Source organism: Petaurus breviceps, unplaced genomic scaffold (genome assembly GCF_028583685.1).
Source record: "Petaurus breviceps papuanus isolate PSGF00001 unplaced genomic scaffold, PetGlider_PUasm1.0 115, whole genome shotgun sequence".
NCBI classification, from domain to species: domain Eukaryota; kingdom Metazoa; phylum Chordata; class Mammalia; order Diprotodontia; family Petauridae; genus Petaurus; species Petaurus breviceps.
Window position 1 is genome coordinate 4,185,621 of NW_027185612.1, and position 22,609 is coordinate 4,208,229.

Sequence of the window (22,609 nt, forward strand, 5' to 3'; positions counted from 1 at the left end):
TAGTCCAACTTTGGAACTGTTAGTCCCAATCCCAGTGTGAGGGGGTCAATAAATACTGAATGTTAGATATACAGTATACAGAGTCAGTCATGGCTGTCATGTGAGGGGCTCACTGAGCAGCCCTAGTGTAAGAGGATTGTTGTTATCTTAGTATCTTCTTTTTATCTCTGATTCTTGCACCCTTGGGTGTCTCCAACAAAACGAACTGGCCTTTTGGGCCCAATATAAGGATCTATTGTTTTCAGACCTGACTGGCTAAAATAATTCTTTAAATCCCAGCACTGAACACTGATAATATTTTTTGCACAAAACAGGCACTAAATAAATGTTTGGTGAATGTAAATAATTTATTACAGTGGAATAAAGTTTTTTTAACACTTAACAGGAACTTAGCTTTTACTGTAGGCAATTTTCACTACCAGAGGTAAAAATAAATTTAAGAGATTCATTTATCAAACATGAAATGTCTACTATAATATCACCTGTATTATTACCTTCCTCAGGTATTTTTAGGACTCAAATGATGTATAAAAATTACTCTGCAATCCTTAAAGTCCTCTATGAATATTAATTATTATTATCAATCAGTCAACAAAGATTTATTAATCAAGTACTATACGTCATTGTGCTAAGCGTTGGGGGAACAAAGACAAAAATTAGACATTTCTTGCCCTCAAGGATCTTACATTCTAACAAGGATGACACCAGGTGTATATAAGTATATACATACACACACACATACACACGGAATTCAAGGCAGCTTGGGGAGGAGAAACATTAGCAGCTTGGGGTGAGGGTACAAAGTAGATTAGGAAAGTCAGTCAAGAAGCATTTATTAAGTTCTATTTGCCAGGAACTATGTTAAATTCTGGGAAAACAAACAAAATACCAAAAAGACAGTCTTTACCCTCAAAAAGTTCACATTCTAATGGGAGGAGACAATACACACAAGAAAGATGAAAAATGGAGTGGGGGGGGGAATGTGGAAAGGGGAAGAGAAAGAAGGGAGAGGAGAAGAAAAGGGAGAAATCCTCATGTGGAAGAAGGTGGAAAAGTACAGAAAATCAAGAACAGAACAATAAGAAATGTGAGCTGTGGTTGACTTTGGTACTTTCTCAAATAGAGTTCCTAGGAAAGAAATCACCAACAGAAGGAGGAAAAAAGCCACAGAGATATAGACATCTCTAAAGCAAAAAGGTGGCAAGACTGGAAGTGGAAAAGTCTGAGGAATCAGAAGTTGAGCAAGGAGAGATGTGATGAAAGTTTCCTGGAGAAGGTAATGCTTAAGCCAAGTCTTGAAGGAATCCAAGGATTCCTAGAGGCAGAAGTAAGGAAACAGTGCATTATAGGCATGGGGGATGGAGCTCTGTATGTGAGGAACAGTAGTTATGTTATTATGTCTGGATGGTAGAGTGTGTAAAACAAAATAATATCTATTACTAGTAATATATAATTACTTATTAAGCTGGAAAGGTAAGAAGGCGCCAGACTTTGAAGAGCACAGAATGTCAAAAAGAAATTATATTTTATTGAGGGAATAGAGAACCACTAGAGTTTATTTAGTTGGGAGGTCAGATGTGGTTGTACCTATACCTCAGGAAAATCACAGTTACATGGAGGATGGACTGGACTAGGGAAGAGAACATTGACAGTATGGAGGCCAAATAGGAACAGAAATAGGGGGATACACTCTGTGGGAGGTTTCTACAGAAGCAGTAAAACATATGTGATAGCTGGGGTTGGAGTCAGAAAGCTTTGGGTTCAAACTACACTTCAGTCACTAGGTATGTGACCCCTAGGCAAGTCATTTAATTGTAATGTGCCTCAAGAAACTCCTTAGAGTTACAGACACTTTCAATTTGTGATCTGTTTTGATGAAATGAGCTCCCAAACTAGGAATTTTCTACTATGGCACTGTGATAACATACCTGGTCATGAGGGAAACAATGATAAAAAAAATTACATGGCTCCCCTCATGAAGTTTATATTGTCCTAAGAGGTATAAGCCATAGAGAAGTATATCAGATAGGATGTCATGAGAGCAAAGGGAAAGATCCAGCCAAAGAGCTCTAGGAAAATTCATATGGAGAAGAATGCTTTTTTTTAAGCAGGGAGAAGATGGGGAAAGGTCAAGGAGAACAGCATCTGGGGTGAGTCTTTAAGGAAGAGACAGATTCTTAAAGGCACAAAACTGAATGTGTTCCAGGTATGTGGGACAGTTTGGTACAAATGCATGAAATCTGGAGACAGCATATTGATTTTCAGGAAACTTTTATACATCAAGGGAAATAATATGAAATAAAGCTTGAAAAGTAGGTCAGAGCCAAATTATATCAGGGCATAAATGCCAGGAAAGGGGGGAGGGGTTAATATTAGACTCAACAGAGAGTCATAGGTTTTTGGGTAAAAGGCTGACATGATCAGACTTATGCCTCAGGAAGATAATTTTGGCAGCAGTGAGAAAGATGGACTGGAAAGAGAAGAAGTGAGAGGGGCCTGAACTAGGCAGTATGAAAGGAGAAAGAGGATGGGATATGAGAGAAAGTGTGAAGACATAATCGCTAGTTTGTAGGATTTTTAGGAAAGGAAAGAGTTAAAGTCGGCTTCAAAGTTTCAATCTACAATGAACTAAGGATAACAGGGATTTTGGGAAGAGAGGAAGAGTGATAGGGGCAGGAGGAGAAGATGAATCCAATTTTGGAAATGCTAAGTTTGAGTCTCAGCAGGACATCTTGGTAGAAATGTCCAGCAGGCAAACAGAGATGTAGGACTGGAGCTCAGGGCTGGTTATACAGATTTGTGATTAATTTGCATAGGGGCACACATCAAACCCAGGGGAAGTCACCAAGAAAGAGATTATAGAGAGAGGAGGGTCTATAACAGATCCTCTAGGGATACCCACATTGGGGGTGAGAAGAGGACAATGAACTATTAAAAGAGAATAAGGAGCACTAAAGAAAGAAAACTATGAGCAAGCAATATCACAAAAACCAAAAGAAGGCATGGGAGTATTGTCAATGGTGTCAAATGCCACAGAAGGTCAAGGAAGATTAGAACTGAGAAAAGGTTATAATACTTTGAAATTAAAAGGCCTGATGTCAAATACTAATAAGAGACATGCAAATTAAAACAATCTTGAATTTTTACCTTATACCCAGAAAAATGGCAAATAGGGCCAGAGTTGATATTGGAGAGATTTTTTTGAAAGATGGGCAAACTAATGCACTGTGAATGGAGCTGTGAACTAGTGCAATCGTTCTAGAAATCAATTTGGAATTATGAAAAGAATGTGAATAAAACATTCATACCCTTTGATATAGATTCCACTGCTAGACATATGTCCCAACGACATTATGACAAAGAGAAAATACTCCCAAAATAGCACATTTTGATTAGCAAAGTATTAGAAACAAATTGGGAAATGACTACACAAATTTTGGTACATAAAAGTATTGGGATATTACTGCACTATAAGAAAAAAATACAGAGAAGCATGAGAAAACATATGAACTGATACAAAGTAGAAGAGAACTAGAAAAACAACACACAACTATCACAAGGATGTAAAATGAAAGAACAATCAAAACTTAATGTGGCTAAGTTTAGAATTATGCCTAAAAAGTCACTTGACTTTGCATACCCTTTGATCTACCAATACCAATAATAAGTCTGTACCCTGAAGAGATCAAAGAAAGAACAAAAAGACCCATATGTACAAAAATATTTATAGCGGCTCTTTTCATGGTGGTAAAGAACTCAAAACTAAAACAAATGGGGAATGTCTGAACAAATCACAGTACAGGAATGTAATGGAATACTATGTGCTATAAGGAATGATGAAGATGACAGTTTCAGAGAAACCTCTGACAACCTGTGTGAACTGATAAAGAATGAAGTGAGAAGAAATGGAACAACTTATACAATAAAAACACACTGTAAAGAGGCAGCTGGTGCCTTTCAGAGCACAGGGCCTGGAGTTAAAAAGACCTGAGATCAAATTTTGCCTCAAACATGTACTAACTAGGAGACCCAAGGGAAATCACTTACTTAATCTGTGTCTGCCTCAGTGTCCTCAACTATAAAATCAGGATAACAACACCCTACTTTCCAGGGTTGTTGTAAGGATCAAATCAGATAACATTTTTAAGGTGCTTAGCATTAGCTGAGCACATAGTAGGTGCTCAATAAATGCTCATTTCCTTCCTTCCTAAAGACAAATAATTTTTAAAGACTTAAGTGCTCTAATCAATGCAATGATCATCCCCAAAGGAGTCATGATAAAAAAAAAAAGCAACCCACATCCTGACTGAGAGCAACAATAGATTTGGAGCAGAGTGAGACATTTTCTGGACAAAACAAATGTGGCAACTGGTTTTGCTTGATCAAGCATATGCATTTACAAGGGTTTTCCTTGCTTTTTACAGTTAGGAGGAAAAGAAAATAGATTTGTGCTAATTAAAAAATTATAGTAGACAAGCTTGGCTGGATTTAGAGAAGAAATATGAGAAGGCAACAATCTCTTCTTTTCAGAGGAGGGAAAATTATAGGTATGAAACAATGTTAATAAATATCAAGACTTTTTTGATGTGTTGGTTAGTTTTACTGAATTAATTTTCTCTTTTTTATTCTTTTTATGAGGAATAATTTTCTGGGAGAAGGGTTGAGAAATGGGAACTAGATGATAAAAAAGTTAAAAGCAGTATCAATAAAAATGTGTTTAAAATCATTGGATAACTAACTTGTTCCAGGATCTATTCTAACTGAACTCTATTGAAAGAGATGAGAATGAGAAGAACTGTAATAATCACAGCTCACACAATGCATTAAAATTTGCAAAGTACTTTATATACAGTTATCTCATTTAATTCTTATAATAATCCTGTGCTGACTTCCACTTTATACATAAGAAAACTAAGGTTCACTGTACACAGTAATAGTAATGTCATAATGATGATCAACTGTGAAAGACCTAAAAATAATTTTACAAAAGAAAACTGACGTTCAGAGAGATTTAAGGACTTGCTTAGGTTCACCCAGTTAAAAAGTGTCTGAAGGAAGATTCAAATTCTGGCCATGCACAAGAGCCACTGTAACATATTGTTGCTCAAGAACAAAAAATAATGCTTAAAACAATGAGCAAATATATAAAGTTAAAATCTGAACCAATTAACAAAAAGGTTTGGTTTAAAACTGAAGAATAAAGTTGTAGGAGTTAAATGTATGGACATCGTCAAAGGGAAATTGGTCTCATGAAAGAATTGAATTTTTGGAATTATTTAAGAGAAGGCAGAAGGGAAAACAGAAAAAAGTAGGTAACTGGTAGAATTAGAAAAGTAAACATTTCATTTATAGGGTAAGATCTAGGTACTTTGATGTTGTGAATGGGATAACTAAAGATATTTGGCAAATGGACTAAGAGGAAAAAGATCATAGCTGGGGGAAATATTTATTACAGGCAGATCATCAAGTTCTCTGAGCCTTGTAATATGGGGAAGGCTAAATGGAGCAGCAGTAAATAAAAAGGGAGAGTTGAAGCAATGGCTAATAAGAGCTGAACCAGTATAACTTTTGGCTGTTCTAATAATACTCCCTTACCTTTCAAGGCATGACCTATACATATGGAATTAAGTTTCCTTTGCTGATTTAAAAGAATATTAGCCTTCAGGGTACTGAACTATGACCATCTGTTCAAAACAGCTTTTGTCTAAATAACATGGAAAACTCAATCTTTGACTATACTGTTAAATTGCATTGTTTCTATGTATATACTCTGAGGACAGCTCATGGAACATTTAACAACATTTTAAAATGTTTATAATATACAATAGAAAAAGAAAAAAAGATAACCTATTTAAAAGTATGCATATACAAATAAAATAATATTAAATAAATAAATATATATAAATAAAATACTATAAAAGTAACCTATTTATCAGTTTGTAGCGGCAAGCACCCCAAGCACGTCCTCAGGGTTTGCTGCTACCACAGGTTCTTGGATCTGCTTTGTTAAAGGAAAGCAACTCAAAATGGGTTAACAAGCTTACTTTAATCAGTCAGACATATATCGTTTACCTTGTTCAGGGGAAAAGGTCAGCACCCCGAACTTCAAAGTATACAGGCAGAATTATCAAGACAGAAACAGATCAAGTAGACAGATTTCCAAACTGTCCAGCCATTACATCCATACCCAGGCAACATCTGGGTTTCCACATCTGGGTTTTTCAAAGCCGGGGGGGCCCTGGACAACGGCTTCCCAGAATCCAGATCAAATCACAGAACACTTCTCAAAGTGAGCCCCCAAAACAAAGCTACACATCAGGGCTTATATAGCCTTCTCCTGGCTCAGAGAATGTAACAACCTTTTGGACCCACTGGCCAATCAAAAAGTATCTACTGAAAAACAAGCCTCCCACCCCAGGCTTCAGGTGCACTTTAGCCTAGGGGCAGGGAAGATCTTCCAAATTTGCATTCCCATTACACAGTTAAAAAAACTGAAAGATAACTGTAGGTAGAAAAAATTTCTAATAGAAATTCTCAATGATGCCACCAAAAATCCAAAAATGCCCACCCCTTTCTCAAATCTAGAAATTTTTTTTTCTTTTTGGAGGGCAATTGGGGTTAAGCAACTTGCCCAAGGTCACAGGACTAGTAAGTGTTAATTGTCTGAGGTCTGATTAGAACTCAAGTCCTCCTGACTCTGGGGCCAGTGCTCTGTTTACTGCATCACCTAGCCACCCTAGAAAATTCTTTATAAAAAGATCAACCATTCTAGTAAAATGGATCCATAGAAAAAACCCAAATAGAAAGTTGTTAAACATTTTGTATACAGTTAGTTATTTGCACTAGAGGGAGAAAAGATTTCTGTAATGTATTATAGGAAGCTTTCCATAAGGCTAGTTCCTAGGTAGTAAAAGAAGAAGTAATTATCAACAGTGAACTTTAATACTCAGACTTCATTAACTTTCTGAATGTATTTATAGGATTTTAAACATCTGAGCTGACAATTAAAAATAAAAACTATACTCATTAGTTTTTTCCAACTCTTCCCCCTTCAGGCTTATACAAGGAATATATTAAAAAACCAAGGTACATTACTCCCATAATGTATTGGTAAGTTTTATTGCTAACTATAAAAGATATGAGAGCACTTAAAAAAATGAGATGTAGATTCTGGTTTCTAGACTTTGGTCCATAACCAGCTATGTGACTTTGGGACAGTCATATTCTTTCTGGGTTTTAGTTTTGTCATTTGTAAAAGAAGTTGGACCTAGGTAATTTCTTAAACTCAATTCTAAAATTGTTTCTAGAACTGTAACACCAAAAACAATTGTAATGATGATGGGGATTTGAAGATCTTCCCTGCCACTTAATAGGCCTAAGGGGATTGGAAGACCTCCCTTGTTCTTAATAGGCCAAATGTAATCACATGGGGGGGGGGGGGGGGGGAAAATTTGGTAAAAGAGGGAAACGGGAGGGGGGGAGAAAGAAGGCGCTCAAAAGAGAACCAGAACTGCTGGGAACAAGACTGAGGAGGCTAAGCAGCTAGCATGAGTGAGAGAGGAGAATTCTTGCTTAAGGGAGCCTGTTTTGTTTTGAGGCCTAACAGAAGGAAGGTTTGGGAAAGCTTGGGAATGTTGGTGTTTGCTGCATTGGTTACGTGTACCAACTTTGTGGTTACTATGATGAATCTGGCTTTCTGGTTTGGGGATTTGGCTTTCTGGTATTTGAATAAATGGTTTGGTTCTGTCCTCCATGTGGAGAGCCTGTTACATTTTGTGATTCACAACTACACCAGCATATTCATAGCTACTGTGGGAGCTGTGAATATCGCACTGGCATTTTAACAATAAAACTGTGCAGTAACAGGTTTTTTGAGTCTCAATCAAGTATATGAAGAAGAGCAAAAAAGATGGTATATATATATATATATACATATAACATTTTATTTTTATTCATGCTAAATGAAACAAAAGTAAACTTAAACAATTATTTGATCTAATAACAAGAGTGCATCATTGATTTACTAATCTTAACTTTTTGCTTTTCTGCTAGATTGCCTAAAGTAAAAGCCTGTGTATGGTCAACTTAACCCTAGTAATAAAGTCAATATTTTTCTTTAAAAAAAAAAAAAGATAATTATTTGATTACATTAAGCATTTACGAATTGCCCATTGTTGTGCCAAAGATCTTCACCACTTTCATTGAAGAGAACCAGCACAGAATCCAAGTTAAAGAGAGATTTCAGTTTGGACACACTAGAAAAACCAATTACTTTCTGGCACTCCTATATGTATTCCTATATATAGATTATTACATATAATTAGATGGACAATCTAATTGTAACTTATCCATCGTGTGTGTGTTTGTGTCTTAGAGACTGTAAATGAGAAGTGAATTGGATTCAGAATTAAACAGGAGAAGGGCACTACATTGCCTCTGAAAAACTATAAGCCTCTTTTAACCAGTGTATTGGGAATGTAAATTTTAAAGATCTTCCCTGCCCCTAGGCTAAAGTGCATCTGGAGCCTGGGATGGGAGGCTTGTTTTTCAGTAGATACTTTTTGATTGACCAGTGGGGTCCAAAAGGTTGTTACATTCTCTGAGCCAGGAGAAGGCTATATAAGCCCTGATGTGTAGCTTTGTTTTGGGGGCTCACTTTGAGAAGTGTTCTGTGATTTGATATGGATTCTGGGAAGCTGTTGTCCAGGGGGGGGGGCCCCCCGCCAGCTTTGAAAAACCCAGATGTTGAAACGCAGATGTTGATTGAATATGGATGTAATGGTTGGGCAGTTTGGAAATCTGTCTACTTGATCTGTTTCTGTCTTGATAATTCTGTCGGTATATTCTGAAGTTCAGGGTGCTAACCTCTTTCCCCTGAACTAGGTAAATGATATATGTTTGACTAATTAAAGTAAGCTTGTTAAACCCATTTTGAGTTGCTTTCCTTTGTCAAGGCAGATCCAGGAACCTGGGTTGGCAGCAAACCCTGGGGATGCTTGGGGTGCTTGCTGCTACAACCAGTTACCAGACCAAACTTCTCTCTGAAACAAAGGCACCTATCTAGTACTGCCTAAGGAATAAGTGGATCAGTGGAACAGAGTAGACATATAATATACAGTTGTAAATTACTATAGTAAACTTGAGTCTGACAAATGTAAAGATTTAAGCTTTTAGAATATGAACTATCTGGTAAAAAATTATTGGGAAAATTGAAAAGCAATGCAGGAGAAATTGGATATAAATCAATATTTTACACCATTTACCAAGATAAGGTCAAAATAGATACATGACCTAGATAGAAAGGAAAATATCATAAGTAAATTAAAAGAACATGAAACAAATACCTATCAAACTTATGGATAGAAGAATTTGTGAATAAACAGGAGAGAGTATTGTGAGATGTAAAATGGATAATTTTGATTACATTAATTAAAAAGGTTATGTAAAAATAAACAAATGTAGAAAAATTAAAAGGAAAGCAAAAAACTGGGGTGGGGGGATAACAGTTTCTTGGATGAAGGTCTCATATTTCAAATATATAGAGAACTTTGTCAACCTGATAAAAATATGAGTCATTCCCCAACTGTTAAGTAAAAGGATATGAACATGCAGTTTTCTGATGCTTTTGAATTGTCTTGCTGGAGAAGACTTTTAAAAGTCCCTTGGCTAGTAAGGAGAGCAAATCAGTCAATACTTAAATTAATTCAAGCTATTCACTGGAAGATCAACTATTGAAGCTTAAATACTTTGACTACACAAGACAACTGGACTCATTGGAAAGATCCTGATGCTGGGAAAGACTAAAGGCAAAAAGAAAAAGAGATGGTGGAGGATGAGATGAATATATAATTTCATGGAAACAATGAACATGAACTTGGACAAACTTCCAGAGATAGCTGAGTATAGAAGGAACTGGTGCATTATGGTACATGGGGTCACAAAAAGTCAGACATGCATGACTGAATAACTGAACAACAATCTCCACAATGTGGTAAAGGTTTCTTAAAGTTGGAAGAACAGTGAGAAGATCAGTAAAGGAAAAAACCCAACAACTGCTGATCATTGCTATGAAGAAAACATGTCGGTCACAGACAAGATAATACAAAGATAGAAATCCTGAAGATTGGAAAAAGGTAATTTTTATTAATGAAACTGTTTCATTCAAGATTATATTAAAATTAGTATCACAAGAGGTCCAGGTGAGTCTGTAAAGTCTGAGTATCTTTTTAAAACTATAAAACATCCACCCATAAAATATTTTTAATATTTTTTACATGTAATTGGGCTTGAGATCTACTCCCCATTGAGGAAATGATGAACTCTGACAAACATAAGAAGCAGAATTGTTCCAGAACAATTCTCAAATGAAGATCAGTCTAACAGCCTTGTACTGTGCCACATGAAAGAAGAATTTATCAATGAGATGAAGATAAGCATGCTTTCGTAGTCTGGGAACTCATTTGATTTAAATCCCATAGAAAAGCTATGGGTTATAATCAAGGCCAGATTTGGAAAAATGTTTGCCAATGTAATATCTAGTGTATCATGTAGTTTCCATAATAAAGAATAAAACTATCAAAATCTTGTGAACTCAATGCCAAATTGTGCAAAAAAAATGCCATAAAGAGGCCATATTGAATATTAAAAGTTTTTTTTTAATGTAAAAAGTGATAGGGTTAATTGTGTAGTAATAAATGGAATTATTGTATTTTGTGCGATTAATTTGTATACTTCAACAGGTATATACCAACAATTTTTCCACATTATATTTTATTTTGAATTTAATACATGTTGACATTTTCAGAAGATAAATTTTAAAACCACAAATTTTCATATATGTAAAATATACTATTCTAAATATTTACTAATTTTTTTGAAAAATACTTATTTCAAGAGAAGGGAGCTAGGTGATTCAGTGGATAGAATGCTCAGCCTGAAGGCAAGATGACATTAATTCAAATCTAGCCTCAAGACACTTATCTCTAGTGGTAAAAAAATTTTGAGTGGGGCAGCTAGGTGGCACTGGCCCTGGCGTCAGGAGGACCTGAGTTCAAATTCGACCTCATACGCTTAACACAAAACTAGCCATGTGACGTTGGGCAAGTCATTTAACTACAATTGCCCTACCTTCCCCTCTCCAAAAAAAGCAACAACAAAAAAATTTTGAGCACACCTTCCCAATAAGTAGTTATTTACTTATTTATAAATTATATACATGTACTATATTGAGTACATCATAAAACTTACCCCAAAATATAAATTTTTAAAAGATGAGATACAGATGAAATACAATTAATTCTTAAAGTCAATAGGGAGCCACTGGAATTTATTGAGTAGGGGAGTGACATAACACTAGGAAAATCACATTGACAACAAAATGAAAAATGGATTAAAATCAGGAAGACCAATTAGGAGGAAACTATTGCAATATTCCAGGTAAGTGGTAAGGAGGGTCTGAACCAGAGTGGTGTTTGTGTGAGCAGAGGAGAGGAATGAGAAATGTGAAAGGAGAAATGACAAGATTTGGCAACTGGCTGGATGTATGGATTGAGAGAAAATGAAGAACTGAAGAGGACACTAAAGGTATAGACCGTGGTAAACTAGGCTGCAATTCACCAATGTCTATCTCTGAATGTAGAGTCAACCCCCCAAAGTAATCTGGTTTAGCCATCTGGGGTGCACAGGAACAGAGATGGGTATGTTTAGGCTGGGGAATAGGCAGGAATTTTCCCAATGTAAACTTTGCGGTCAGACTGAAGTTAGGCTCTAACTCCCCTAAAGGGTCTATTCTTAATTCATAAGGTAGAAGGCATGATTTTATTGGAGACAAGCCCTATGGACTGACTATTGTGGGGAAGGTAGGATCCAACTCATCTTCCTACCCACAAACCCTGGGGTCAGGTCACAGCTTACATTTTGAACACCAATGGTCTAAATGACCTCTAAGGTTCCTTACAGATCTAGGTAACAGATGCCGGTGTGCTGTTATCACTATTAAAGATATTACTTACTACTTCCTGATAGGGCTTAAAGCAAGTAATATATATTTTATTTCCTAGTCTCTATCACTCAGACTGATAAGAGGAGAATTAAAAATAACTAAGATGTTATTTTAAATGGAAATTTGTTCATCTTAAAAGCTCATTAAATTTAAAAAGCCTATAAAACACTTCTGTAAAGTTAGAGAGGCATGAGGACATCAGAGAAGGCAACACCTGAGCATGAACTTGGAAGAAGATGATTTCAATAAGAAGATATGGAGGAAGTCTATTTCAGACTTTAAATAGTATCTAAGGAGGTTGGAATTCCAAGGAATAAAATTTTAAAGGAAACATGTTTCAGTGATGGAATCCTTTATTGATTTCTGATATCCTTCTATACAAATCTCCAAGTAGGATTTCTCAAAATAAACTGAATGAAGTTTAATAGTAATAATTTAATGAGCTAATTTAAGGAGACAAAGAAACCCAACTTTTCACCAAATTTTATGCTCATGCTCTTTAGTACATGCAAATTATTTTCTTTTTCTTTTTTTTGCCCAAGTCTAAATATTTGGCATATTTAATTCAGCATCTGTTAATATTTAGTCTGTGCTAAATACTATGATATGGAGTATGGTTATGGAAATTAAAAACAGCAAAGGCCCTGCCCTCAAAGAGCTTAAAATTAGTAAAGGAAAACACTTGTACATTAACAGAAATGTAAGCTAGGGCATAGTCAGTTTTCTTTTCTTCTTAGTATCTATAGCATTTATGCTATATATTTAGGCTTGGCATATAGTAAGCACTTAATAAATGCTTAATAATTGAGTGAAATAACTATGTTAGAATATATGTCAAAGGCATGAAATTGTAGGAAAAGTGAACATTTACTAGTTGGGGCATCAAAAAAGGCAAGATCTGAGCTTGCACTTGGAGGAAGATGATTTTTAACAAGCAGAGTTATAAAAGAAGTCTATTCAGGCTTAAAAGACAGGTTGTATAAATACACAGAGGCAGAAAGTGGCAAGAGGAGATCAGGGAATGACTAACTGTCCAGTCTGACTGAACAAACTATCAAATGTACACAGGAGACTATTATGAAATAAGGGTGGAAAAGCAAGCTGGAGCTATAGTATAGAGAGCTGGCTGTAAATGTCAAGATAAGGAATTTGTATTTTATCTTATAGGCAATGGGGAGTAACACAATCAGACCTGTGCTTTAAATTATTTTGGCACATCTATGAAGGATGAAGTAGACTAGAGGCAAAAGATCGATCAGGAAGCTATTCTAATAGTCCATATGAGAGGTGATGATGGCTTAAATTAGGGTGGTGGAAGTGGGAATGAAAAGTAAGGGGGAAACATGAGAAATATTTCAGAAAATAACTGACAGGATTTGACAACTAATTAGAGATTGGGGGAAAGAGAAGGTTTTAAACCTGGATGATTAGGGGAATTATGGTGCCATCAATAGAAATAAGAAAATTGGGAAGAAGGACAGATGCAGGTTTCAGATGTGTTGAATTTAAGGTGCTGTTAGGGCATCCTGGTGGAAACATCTAGCAAATTGAACTATATGAGTTAGGTTCAGGAGAAAAATAATGAGTAGAACTAGTTTATCTGCTTAGAGGTAATAATTAGATAGTAGCAAACAAAATTGCCCAGGGAAAGAATATAAAAAGAAGACTGAAGATAAGCCTGAGGCTGCCCACCATCAGGGGGGCTAGGAAAAGAAAATATCAAATGAGTTTACAAAGGGGCTACCTGAAGAGAACCAGTACAAAACAGTGCCAACAGTGCCACTGGAGAAGATGGTATCAAGAAGGGGTTGTTAGTTTCAAACACTGCAGAAAGGTCAAGATAGATGAGTGAGAAAAACCTACTGACTTTGGCAATTTGGAGGTCATTTAAAAGAATGGCTGGCTGGGAAATCAGATATGATGAGGATTAAGGATTGGGTAAAGAGAAAGCAGAAACAATTAATATAGATTACATCTTCTAGAAATGTGGCTGTGAAAGGGAAAAGATGGGACAATAGTTTAAGGGACCAGCAGTATCAAAAGGAGGATTTTGACCAGAAGAGTCACTTTATCCTTGAGATGTGAAAGAAGATAGCTAAGGATAGAGAAAGATTTAAGGAAATGGAGAAACACAGATGGGACAAGACAAAGAATATGGCTTTAAGGTGTTATCAGTAAAATTTGTGAGGGGCAAAGAAAGGGCAAAGGAGAAAAGAATAAGATAAAACTTAGGTAAACTAAGAGCAGTTGCTTTGAGGAGAGTGATGGAACAAAAGAAAATGTAGTTATAAGGACATAAGGTGAAATTAGGATAAATTTAAAACCAACTCAATTAGCCCAATTTCATGAGGGGCAAATGGTGAGGAAAAGGTGTCTTAGTTGCACTTTTGCCAAGCTCTAACTCAATCTTTAATTAAGTACAGCTGTGCTTAACTCACAAAAGGGCTCTGTTCCCAAAGTGTGTTTGCAAGTGAGTTGTTGGAGCTCCTCATGCATTTTCTCCTTGAAAATGTTACATTGAATGGTTCTTTCCTAGGCCAACCCACAAAATTCCAATTTAGTCCAAAATGTACCAGAAATTTAGTACTGGCCTCATGACCCTGGGCGATTCACTTAATAGTTCAGTATCCTAGGCAACTGAGGGTATAAATGGCAGAGAAGCTGCTAGCATTAAGGGGGACTGGGAAAGACTTCTTACAGAAAGGGAGATTTTAGCCAGTCTCGAAGGAAGCCAGGGAAACCAATAGGTGGAGATGAGGAGAGAAAGGCAAGCCAGGCATGGAGAAGAGCCACTGAAAACAGGCAGATACGAGAGATGAGTGTATAGTGCAAGGAGGCCAGTCACTGGATTTAAGAGTATATGGAGAGGAAGAAGGTTCAAAAAGACTGGAAAGGTAGGAAGGAACCCAGGTTATATTTGATCCTGGAGGTAATAAAGAGTCACTGCAGTGTCTGTGTATATGAGGGAGACATATGTCCCTTCTTCTTCCTACTTTCCCTACTATGCCTGGTGCACCCGAACCCTTTCCAGTCACCCAGGCTGGCAATCTAGTCCCTCACTCTCCCTCATCCCCCATATTCACTCTTTGGCCAAGGCCTGTTGATTCTACCTTCACGTTGTTTATATATACCTTCTTCTCTCTTCTGTCATTGCCACCACCCTGGCCAGGCCGTCCTTACCTCACACCTGGACTTCTAATTGCTCCCTGACTCAAGTCTTTCACTCTTCTAGTATACTCTTTATTCACTATCAAAGTGATCTTCTGAAAGTGCAAGTACGACCACATCATCCCCTTATTCAATAAACACCAGTGACTCACTACTGCCTCTGACTTTGAAAACCCTTCATCATCTGCTGCCATCTACCACACAATCCAGTGACACTGGCCTCCCTGCTATTCCTCAAACAAGACACACTACACTGGCTTTTCCATGTCTGGAATGACCTCTACATCCTGATTTCCCTGGTCTCCTTCAAGACTGGGCTCAAATTTTAAACTGTGCAAGAGGTACTCTCAGAAATTTTCTTTGTTTTATTGTATATACACAATTACTTGAATGTAACCATCCCCGTTCCCCCCACCCTTAGAATGTAAGCTTTATTAGGGTAAGCAATGTATTTTTGCCTTTCTTTAAATCCCCAGTGCTAAAAACACTACCTGACAAATAGTAAGCTCTCAATAAATGACTGTCGATTGACTCATGTTGCTTGGCATCCTTGCTATTCCTCAAAGATATTCCATTTCCTGTCTCTGGGCATTTCCACTGGCTGTGCCCCATGTCTGGAACACTTTCTGTGCATTTTCACCTCCTAGTTTTCTTGGCTTCCCTCAAATCTCAGCTGAAGTTCTACCTTCTTTAAGAAGCTTTTCCCACTTCACCTTTACAACGATAATAACTACCATTTATATTGTGTTCACTATGTGCTAGGCACTGTGTTAAGGGCTAGACAGGGATATAGTAACAAACAAAGCAGTCTCAATAAGATTATATTCTAATGTAATTCTCTGTAGAGACAAGCTAGAGTGAAGTACAAAGATAGGTGAAGTACAAAGGGTCCATGCAGTGCAGTCATCTCCAGGCATAGAAGTAGAGAGCCTGAGACTTGCTAAGATAAGGTGAAATTTCACCAATTCACAGGATGCTGATCATATCACTCATCTGCTCAAACACCTTCAATGGCTCCTTACTACCTATCAAATAACCTCTAAATTCCTTCAAGTGTCTCCACTAAATAAAATCTCTCCACTAACACACTACTTAGATCACCATTCAAGGCTACTTGAAAGTCTGAGCCCTATTTTTCAAATCTTATCTCCAACTATTTGAGCTTGATGGTTCATGGTCTAGTGTCCATTCTCTCTATAAACCTTGCATTTCAGCTTTTGTATATGCTTGCTCTATTCTCACTACCTAAAATACCATTCTCTCACCCCAGCTTGGACCTCTGGCCTCCATACCACTCTCCTTTCCAGGGTCTAGTTCAATTGCCACCCCCTTCATAAATTCAATTCAACAAACATCTTATGAAATGCCTATTTTGTGCAAAATATTGTGCTATGTGCTTGGAATATAAAGAAAAAAACTAAATAGCTCTCATGCTCAAGGCGTTGGAGGGAGAAGTGGACACAAGACACAACAGGTACAAAAAAAAAAAAGCAAATATAAAAGTCATATAAAGTAAATTCCCAGAGGGAGAGTGCTAATTGCTGAAAAGATCAGGAAAAGCCTCAAATAGTACTTCAGTTCTATTTTTAAGGAAGCTAGGAATCCTATTACTGGGAAGAAAGAAGGGAATTCATTCCAGAGCCAGGCAATGACTTATGCAAAGGCACAAAGGCAGGATGAAACATCATGTAGAGAGAAGACTTGGCAAGCCTATTTGACTAGAATAGACAAAGTATTGAAAATAAAATGAAACACAACTGGAAATGCTGATGGAAGATAGATTATGAAGTCTTTTTAAAACACTAAGATGAAAATCTGGATTTTATTCTAGAGGCAACAAGGAAGCTACTAATGCCTTCCATCCACCTCCTTCTTCCGGTTTCCTTTGTACTTAATGAATTTTTATTTAAACTTAATCCTCTGAAGTTTAAAACCTCAGAGTTATGCATGCTTTCCCCCCTGCTTCACACCTTTCAATAAATGATAGAAAGTAAGGGTTGAGGGAAAGGAGTTGAGGTGTCAATTTGATTTGTGGCATCAGAAAGGGGTTAATAGTAAATGTTTGACTGCAAACTCTTTGAGGGCTGGGGCTTCGTCTTATTCCCCCTCCATCTCTTCCAATCAAAATCCTCCCCTTCCAGTATAAGACGAGGAGCTGCAGTCTTTTTTTCCATAAAACTTTTCTGGATCACTCTAATTCTAAGCAATCTTTCCTTTGCATTTCACTTTTTTCAAAACCTGTCCTATGCTCTTTTCACATAACTCGCATTCTAATTATTTATGTGTTAGCCTAACTACTCAGCTACTAGACTGTAAGCTCCCTAGGGACAGTGATATTATCTTCTTTTAAATTTGTAGTCCCAGCACCTAACCAGTGGCATGAAGGTACTTAATAAATGAGTATTGGATACTTGTGGATAGGATGACAGACTAGGACTCAAGCAGAGCTGTGTTCAAAACCCGTCCGGATACTTATGTGGGGCTGGCCAAGTCTCTTAGACTAAATTTCTTCCTGTGCGCAGTGAGGGGGTTGGGTTCCATAGCATTCTATTCCTTCCAGCTCTCAATCTAGGAGCCTATGAAATGTTTGGGAACTGGATTATTCATCTTTCTATTTCCCCACAGCATCTGGCACAGTGCTCTCCTACACTGGACGTTTGTGGAATGCATTAATAATAAAGTTTGCTCGCCCTCTATACCCAGGCCTCCCAACGCTCATTCTCCATTTCCATCTACTTGCATCCAGGGTGCCCTAGGGAGCAAACCTCAGTGGTGGCAAGAGGTGGCACTAGGAGCTTCTGGAGGGGAGGTGGCTCCCCCTCTACTCAGCTTAGACTGAGGCAGGAGGTGGTGTGTCTCAGCGGGGATGAAAGAGGAAAGAAAGGGAAAGGAGAGGGGAGAGAGGAGAGATAGAGGAAGAAGAGGACTAGGAGGAAGAGCAGAAGGAGCAGGAAGAAGAGGGGGAGGGGATAAGGAGAGTACGGAAGAAAGGGAGGGAATATGGGGGAGGAGGACGGAAAAGAAAGGGGAGGAGACAAAAAGGGAGGGGAAGAGTGGGCGGGGTCAGAGCGAGGGGAGGGGTGGTGCTGGCGGGGGGCGGGTAAGGAGGGAGGAAAATGGGCGGAGGGAAAGAGGGAGCAGCAGCCCCCTCCCACTCGGAAGCTCCCCTGGGAGGGGCTACAACCTCCACGTCCGCCCCTCGCAGGTCCTCCCGACGTGCCTCGCGTCTGGGAAGTGACCGAGGCGACCCTGGCTGGAGAGGCTCCAGGAGAACCGCGTGCCACCCCGGATTTTAACCTTCTTTCACCACCCTTAATAAAAACACTCCGGGGCTCACCTCCGTCCCAGACTCCGCCCTCCGGAAGTCACCGCTCATCGCCCCAGCGGCTCTAGAGACCCCAGAATCAACTTTCCCTACTTCCGTGCCACTTAATGATTCCCGGGCTAGTGAGCCCTGGGAAGCACAGCACCCCTCCAGCGAGCATGCGCACTGCACTGAACCGTGCCAAAGGGAGGAGGGGTTCTGCGCACGCGTATTTTCAGAGCCTGGGCCTCCTCTCCGCCCCAGTGCTGGCCTCGCTGCCTCCTGGCCCCTCCTCCCCCCCAGTCTGACATCTGGACTCTACTCTCCTGCAGCAACTGTAGTTGGGTCTCCTGGGGAAATCAACTGAAACAGGCGGTGATACTGTTTCTTTTTTTCGTCTTCAAGATCAGCTAATATTTATTGAATAAGACGAAGAACTTTATGGAATGTTTACCATTTAACATACACTCCATAAATAAGTAGGTCTTTTTTCCTCCATTCTAAATAAGTATGCAATTGTATATGCATATTTTATGGTTACTTTTTAAAAAGTAAGATTATATATTATAAATGTTATATATTGATAAAGAAAGTTTCCTTCACAAGGTGTCCCTACACCGATGAAATCACACACCCAGATAAAAATACAAATAAATATACCTTAAGTTTATACCTCATACTTTAAGCTTCCAGAGTGACATAGAACATTGGAGTTTCTAGAGAAAAAAAAAGTGCAGGTGTTTGATTAATAGAGAACTAGTTGCTTGGCAGAATGGGCTTTTTAGACTTATCTGCAAACATTTGTGCCTAATCTGACGGAGAGAATTTCAAGTTTGATACTTTTTCCATTTCCCTTTCCCCCAGTCATCTAGTGCAATTTGTCTTCGATAAATATTTATTAAGGATCTACCATGTGTGATACATATGTCCTATCCTTTGTTCAGTTCCTGAAGGGCTTTTCACTTGCTTTTGACTGAAGACCTCCCCTTTTCTCTTAAGACACTAAAGTCTCTTGGCTTTTACCTACCTGTTGCACCAATTTTTTTCTAGTTTCCTTTGTGACCCACTAAGTGACTGTAATGGAAATACAAATTTAAAGATCTTCCCTGCCCCTTGGCTAAAGTGCACCTGGAGCCTGGGGTGGGAGGCTTGTTTTTCAGTAGATACTTTTTGATTGGCCAGTGGGTCCAGAAGGATGTTACATTCTCTGAGCCAGGAGAAGGCTATAGAAACACTGATTTGAGGCTTTGTTTGGGGGCTCACTTTGAGAAGTGTTCTGTGATTTGATTAGATGAGACTCTGGGAAGCCATTGAGCCCCCTGGCTTTGAAAAACCCAGATGTTGATTTGGTATGGATGTAATGGTTGGACAGTTTGGAAAACTGTCTGCTTGATCTGTTTCTCTGTCTTAATAATTCTGTCTGTATACTCTGAAGTTCGGGGTGCTGACCTTTTTCCCCTGAACTAGGTAAATGATATATGTTTGACTGATTAAAGTAAGCTTGTTAACCCATTTTGAGTTGCATTCCTTTAACAAAGCAGATCTAAGAACCTGTGTTGGCAGCCACCCTGGGGTGCTTGCTGCTACAGTGACCTATAACACATTTCAACCACCTCCATTGCTCTGTCTCTGATGCTTTGCTTTCCTTATACAAGTAAACATAACTAGTAATTTCACCAGCTCTTATTGGTCCAATTATCATCTCTGATGATGACTCCCAAGTTTAAATATCTTTAGCCCTATAGTAACCTCTCCTGAACTCCAGTTCAGTATATGTATTATCTGATGGACATCTCTATCATATCCCAAAGACATAACTCATATTACTTGCTACACTTATTTGCTTTCCAAACATCACCATTTTTTTTGAATGAATGAAAAAGTATTTATTGAGCTTTTCCTCTGTGCAAAAAGCTAGGTCTACAAATAGAAAATTGAAGGAATTGCTTCTTTTTTTCTTTAAATTTTTTTTTAAATATTCTGAACTTAAGGGAAAAAAAGCAAGCATTTCCATAACAAAATAGAATAGAAAAAAAGAGGATTGCTCATGAAACTGCAAATCTGTTGTGTACAACTTTCTTTTCCTTTTAAATATATAATAAAGTTATAAAACTTTATTTTTTTCACCTCCTTTTCCTTCCCTCCTCAGAGATGGCAACCATTAGACATAAATATGTGTATATTTGTGTATGTGTTGGAAAACCATACTATACATACTTCTATTTATCAGTTTTTTCTCTGGATACCGATAGCATCTTCCTTCATAGGTTCTTTGTAGTTAATTTTGGGTATTTATAATAGTCAAAATGACTTAGTTCCTCAAACTTGTTATTGTTGTTACTGTATACAATGTTCTCTTGGTTCTCATTTTGCTCTTCATCATTTCATTCAAGTCTTTCTTGTAAACTGCCTATACCCTTTCATTCCCACTTTTGTTGAGGGCACTGCTGTCTTTTTGGTCACCCAGATTTGCAACCTTGGAATCATCCTTGGTTTTTCCCTTTTTCATCAACCTTCCATATCCTTCCTATGCCAAGTCTTGTTTACAAGTCTACAATATCTTTTCACTTCTCTCCATTCACAAAACCATTTCCCTACTTCACTTTCATTATCTCTCATTTGGACTTTTGCACTAGACACCTACATGTTCTCTCAGCATCCAGTCTTTTCCTTCTCCAATCCATTTTGAACTGTTACCCAAAGATATTTAAAACATTCCCCCAGTTGTAAGTTTCCTTCCCATTATCTTGAATTTTAAATATACTTTCTGTATCAACTTATTTGAGAATCTTAGTAGAGAGTAAGCTCCTCAGGGCCTTCCCCAGTGTCCCCAGTTCCTAGCATTACACCAGACACCTAATAGGTGTTTATGTTTTTTGGTTGATTGATTGGTGTAAGAACAATTCTGTTTGGATAAGCATTTCCTGTGTATATTTTAGAACAAGTTCTTGTTTAGGTACAGCTTAGATTTGATGCCATCTGAGATCCCAACTCTTGAGGTTTTGTCTTTCTGAACCCACAAATTTAAAAAGTCTACTCTTCTAAAAAATTTTATCGTGATATAACCTATGGCTTGTTCTCTTTTTGCTTCTGGTTTAAATCCAATTTTGTGCTTTGGAATGAAGTAATCATTCCTCATTTCAGTTTCCTCTCTATATATCACATCTCATTAATCCCTCACTCCTCAAATACTTCCACTGAACAGAAAAGAACCTTAAATACTCACTTTGTTAATGTACATGCATTAGACATCAAAAGGGAGAAGGAAGGATAGGGTAATAAAAGCCCATTGTCACAGATTATCGCGTGGGGAAAGAGACCAAAACATAGCATAAGCACTACCCCGTTGGAGGGCAAATGACTGCCTGCATGTTGGCAAACCTGTCAGTTATCCAAAAAACATTTATAGCCCTTACTATGTGCCAGGCACTCTGCTATATACATTGGTGATACAGAGACAGGTAAAAGACAAAATCTTCTTTTCAAGGAACTCACACTCTAGTGGAGGAGACAACATGCATATGTTTATCCTGGGTATCTTTCTTGGACAGGTCATATTTTTTAGCACTTGGCAGTCTTCTCAGGGAGCTAGAATCCCCATTCCTGAAATACTTTTGTCAGTCACTTTGTACTTCTTTTTACTTGATTGTTAATAAAGTAAATAATAAAACCTCTGAACTTCAATGAATGTTCATCCTTGAATGAAAGGCATAGTAATAATAATATCTACTTGCAGGATGAAACCAAATTATTCCCAACATTCATAGAATTGTGATGATGACATACTATTAGTAAATATAAGGGCAGGCCCTATACTCGTTTTTTTTTTTTTTTGTAGTTTTTTTTTTGTTTACATCATTTATTTCCACAAGATTTTTAGTTACAAATTTTCTCCTCATTTTTCTCCTACTCACCACCCCAAAACATCAATCCCACTAAATATCCCCTCCCCCAATCTGTTCTCTCCCATATCTTCTCCCATCCTCTCTCTGACTTTCCAGTAGGGTATGGTGGATCTCTTTGCCCTAGTGCCTGTATATCTTATTTCCCAGTTACATGTAAAATAATAATGATATATTTTTTAAACATTTGATTTTAAACCTTTGAATTCCAGATTCTTTCCCTTCTTTCCTTGT

General features: G+C 37.8%; 1 protein-coding gene across 1 annotated transcript in view; it reads right to left on the bottom strand.

Annotated features, from left to right (window-relative positions):
• XRCC2 (X-ray repair cross complementing 2) overlaps positions 1-18,688 on the bottom strand; it is a 33,160-nt gene extending 14,472 nt beyond the window's left edge. Inside the window, exon 1 of the mRNA XM_069084312.1 lies at positions 18,507-18,688. Within this exon, the coding sequence (XP_068940413.1) occupies positions 18,507-18,545 (39 nt within the window). The 5' untranslated portion in view covers positions 18,546-18,688. The remainder of the gene's footprint in view (positions 1-18,506) is intronic.
• Between the last annotated feature and the right edge of the window lie 3,921 nt (positions 18,689-22,609).